The 4,624-nt window shown below is 45.2% G+C and overlaps 1 protein-coding gene across 1 annotated transcript; it reads right to left on the bottom strand.

Annotated features, from left to right (window-relative positions):
• Positions 1-981: 981 nt before the first annotated feature.
• Positions 982-2,991, bottom strand: LOC119960799 (DNA ligase 1-like). The gene is made up of 2 exons (XM_038788405.1): positions 1,987-2,991; positions 982-1,042 (listed from the first exon to the last, which is right to left on the bottom strand). The coding sequence occupies exon 1, from the start codon at positions 2,640-2,642 to the stop codon at positions 2,088-2,090; it is 555 nt and encodes a 184-aa protein (XP_038644333.1). The 5' UTR covers positions 2,643-2,991; the 3' UTR covers positions 982-1,042; positions 1,987-2,087.
• Between the last annotated feature and the right edge of the window lie 1,633 nt (positions 2,992-4,624).

Raw genomic sequence — 4,624 nt, 5'->3', positions numbered from 1 at the left:
AATTAAAATACTTCCTGACTTTATTTCCTGTTCTCGTCCTGCCTCCTTTTCCCATTTCTCTTGTATTTCAGGTGCCTGTCCTTCATCAAATATCATTGTACTTGTAATTCTGTTCTCGGCCACTTGGCTTGTGGAACCCAAGTGTCTATAAGTTTCCCCAGACTGTCCAGATCTGTTTTTTAATTTGTTCCTCTATATCCCCAGCCAATATACATTAACCCCTTCCTTTCCTGGTACCTCAAGTGAATACATTCCCATCAAATCAATTCCTTGTTCGGTACATTCTAATTTCAGTCCCAGACCTAGGATTGCGTCCCTTCCCAATAGATTTAAAGGAGTTTTATCATATACTAAAATAGGTACATGGGTAGTGTTTATTTCCAATGGTAATAGGCACCGGCATCGTCATTTGAGCTAGTGTTATTTTCCCCGAGAACCCCACAGTTTTTACAAACCGGTTTGACAATGGTAGGTGATCCGCATATTTCGTTTGTATGCACGTACAGGTGGCACCGGTGTCTATCATCATGGGGACCTCGATCCCGCCTACTCTAGCATTAACTATAGGTTCCTGCTCTGCGGTTTCTGTTATTTGTACGTACTGTCCTACCATTTCGGGGTTCTCTGGGCCTCTCTATGCGAAACTCTGATGGTTCCCCGGCCCTTGAAACATCGGGACGCTGTTCGGCGACCCTTGGATCAGCTGTTGGCCTGCCTGTTGCTGGTTTTCTCCCTGTCTGGTGGAATTCCGCGGGCAATTCCTTTTTATGTGACCTGTCTCCCCGCACCCCCAGCACACACCTGGAGGGCCAGGACAGTGGTCCCTGTCTCGGAGTTTGATAATTAACCTGTCCCTGTCCTCTCTGATTCTGAAAGGGTGGCCTACCACCTCCCTGTCCTTTCCCATTTTTATTCCAGTCAGTCTGATTTTGTAGGGCGTATCGGTTTTGATAATTTAGGCTGTGGGCTTCTGGGTTTATGGGCAGTGGGAAGGCAGAAATGTTATAGGTTACGATGGGCTGGCCTCCATCTCCGCTTCCCCCTATTGTTAGTGCAGGTATTTCCCCTGGCTTCTGTTCCACCATCATCGGTGCTATTTTTCTGGGTGTGAGATCTTCTTTTGCCTTTAGCTTATCTTTGTTTTTGATCTCCTCCAATTGTGCCTGAAGGAGTTTACGTTGTATCTCCTTCAGCTGTTTGTCTGCATTCTTTCATCTTTGCGATGTCTTTCTACTGCATGGGCAACATAATCCACAAACTCCCGGTAACTTTTTGAGTCCAAGCCCACTACATCCTCCAGTTTTGTTTTAGCTGAGACTGGCAGGCCCTCTAGAATTGCAGCCCGGAACATGGAGTTGGTCAGCGGGTCTGTTAGAATGTCCCTCTCCGTGTCCCTTTTCCACCTTTTTAATTGATTTTCCACATACACAGCTGCATTCTCCTCCTCTCCCAGTGGCTCTCCCCTTAGGGTTTTTACATCCATTCGATTGGGGTACATATTCCTTAGTGCCTGCCATATGTCTTGTCGGTACGGGTCCATTAGTGTCCCGTCTACGTTTGGGTCATGAGCTGCGGTCTGGATGCCGGCACGTCTCATTACTTCTGCCATTTGGTCCATTCCTAGCACTTTTGTCAGGAGAGCTTTGATGTCACCCAGTGCCATCCTTTTTCCCACCATTCCTGCTTCCAACTGTCCAATCCACCTTCCAGCCCATCCAAAATATTGGGTAATTCATTAATTAGATTAGGCAAATCCTGACCTGACCAAGGGATATACTGTGCTCTGCCACCTTTCAGAATCACCGGGAACACCTTTTTCTTTCTTTTTTCCACCTCTGGAAACTTTACAGTTTGGTGTCTTACCCGCGTCGATTTTCTTTGTTCTCCTAACACTGATTGTCCCCCTTCGCTGTCACTACTTTCTCCTGTCTCTCCTTCCGTCTCTTCCTCGACTCTTACTGGGTGCTTCCACGTCCATACATCCCCCTTTTCTCGTCTTTCTGCCTCTTTGCGCCTTTTCCCACATGTTTCCTCTATGCTTCTTCTTCTTTCTCTTTCCTTTCTGCTGGCTTTGACCCTCTTTCCTTCTATTTTTCCCTGTGACGCCTCACTTTCACCCTCGCAAGGATCAGGACTTGTTTTTCCCTCATCTTTTCTTCTATCATTCTTTCCCTCCTCTTCTCGTTCCTTTTCCTTTTCCATTCCCTTTTTTGCCCATTCCAAAGGTCTATTACATTTACTTCGTCCTGCAACTGCTTTCTCCTTCGGCTTAACTCATCCAACTCCTCTTCTGTTTTCCTCGTCTCTTCCTCTACACCTTGTTTCTTTTCTAGCTCCCTTTGTTCCCAATCCTCCGTCGTCATCTGTTTTGTATCAAATGCTCCCTCAAAATTCATCGTGCCTGATATAACTGGGTACAGTCCCGTGGAACCCTGTTCCTCTGAGTATGGGGACGGGGCTACATTTGGATCTTCTAATTTTGCTTTTTCCTGAAGTTGCACTGGCATTTGCATCCATATTTCCCTCCATGCCCTTCTCCTTTCTTTCCCTTCCTTTTCAAACAATGCCAGTATCTCTAGTTCCTTTTCTCGCTTCTCCTTTCTTTTCTTAGATTTATCTTTTATTTTGTAGTTCTTTATCATTCCTTCTGGTCCTCACATCTCTCTACGCACCATGTGCCTTCCTCCGGCCACGGTGTATTAGTTTACTTGTTCTTTTGGCCCCTTTTTTAGAAACGTGTTCTATGTCTCCCCTGAGGGCTGGGAATTTATCCCCTAATGTTTCCACTGGTGTTTAATTCGGTGTGCCATTACTTGTCTTTTCGGATTACTGTCACAATTTTTATCACTTAATCCGTCAGAGTTAGGTGTCACAGTGATTATTACTTGCTGTGTAGTTTTTCCGTGTTCAGTCCCCTGTTTACCTTTCTCTTGGGTGTCCCTTGACAATATCTGTAATTCTAACCGGGGTCTCGATATCCACTTCCCCGTAGTCCCCTTGTCCCGGCTCTATCTTCCTTTCCGGGCTAGAGGGTAGTAGGTTTTTACGTGCTCGTCTATGTCTATAGAAACCCTATATCGATCAGATTCCTTTATTAATTTCCCTAGAGTTTCCAAGTTTATTTCGTCTATCCAATTCCTATCGGCTATTCTTTCCCACTTTACATACGGCCACTCGTTCTCTACCTCTTTTAAGTTAGTTATATGTGTAATTTTCTCCCCAATCCAGTGTTGCTTCCGTTTTTGTTATTTTCCTTTCTTAATTCCCTGACTAATCTTCCTTCCCAATCGATTATACCACTCTTTCCGCTAGGCGGTTTTGTCAGTGTGACCTTTCCACGTTGTTAGTTATTACCCTACCTGTGTTCCGACTCTCCTTCTTATTTCTGTCCTCCACGCTGCTGTCTCAGACCAGTTTGTTCAAATTGGTCTTTTACTTTCTCTATTCTAGCTGTTAATCCCCCCCTCCGGGGTTAGGTTCCCCTCCTATGCTTTTGACTACCGTATTAGGTCAGAGAGTGATCTCTCACTGATCTCTCTCCCCTCTCGGCTGACGTCCGTTACCCTGAGGTCCTGGGTAGGTTTGGACTGGCAGATTTTTCCCACACTTACTCTCTTCTGGGCAAGTCGTATCCTGGAAAAACCCGCTCCAAACCGGTTGACTTAACCTAATTGCATTACCTTAGCGTTCGGCCTTTTTCTCGTCTCCCTTTTTACCCACTCACAGACAATACAGTATTACAGTGCGCTTTGCATGCAAAACTCTACTCTTCAGATCAGACTCAGTCTCTCAAAACTATTTTACCCAATTTGGTTTTAGTCACGCAGGATATCTTTGTGGTTGGGGAGATTCAAGACCAGCAAAGAGCTGAGTGCGCCGGGCCTCGAGATCCCTTTTCTGACAACAAGGATTTACGTGCAATACAAATCTGCTTACCTTGCTGTCAGAATGCCGGCTTTGGGATGTCCAGCCCCGGTCGGACCTTCGCCTCCGCCACTCCTTCCAGATGCTTTTCTGGGCGATCTCTCACCAACCCTGCTCTCGCAGCGCCAATTTTGTCGTGGTTCCCCAGGACGACAATTTGTTTGTACCTATTCAAATATTAAAACACAGAGAGTCTGAGGAGCGATCTTCCAAGCAGTGAACTTTATTTTTCTTAGCATGAGAAAAACAGAGCTGAGATTGTCCGGAGCAATCTAAAAAAGCTTCAGGGCTTACCGCCTTTTATGTACATTTTAACTCCATGATTCAAACTCTTATCTTAATTTACAGCCCTCTTATCTTGCTTTCCTTACTTTGGCCACCACTGTTTATAGTGAGCCTCTATCTGTCTCAGTCAAGACTGGTCGTTTCTCTCTCTGCTTCGTCAACCATGGTAGCCATAAGTCAGTCCTTATCTCGTCTCTGTAAACTTTCCTGCTTGTGTCGTGGTTTTTGCTGACCAAGGCCGAATGTATACAAAACAGGCTTCCTTCATTCCTGTCTTTTTATGGCCCTTATTTATGGCCAACCATTTTAGTTAAGCCCTGAGCCGTGTTCATTGTTTTCCCAAGTGACTGTTGTATTTTAAATGTTAGGTAAAGCTATACTCTTTTTCTGGGTCTTCTGCTTTAATCATATTAAC

This window comes from Scyliorhinus canicula, unplaced genomic scaffold (assembly GCF_902713615.1).
Source record: "Scyliorhinus canicula unplaced genomic scaffold, sScyCan1.1, whole genome shotgun sequence".
Lineage (NCBI taxonomy): Eukaryota > Metazoa > Chordata > Chondrichthyes > Carcharhiniformes > Scyliorhinidae > Scyliorhinus > Scyliorhinus canicula.
The sequence above is the reverse complement of the archived record's forward strand: the minus strand, read 5'-3'. Positions and strand labels throughout refer to the sequence as shown.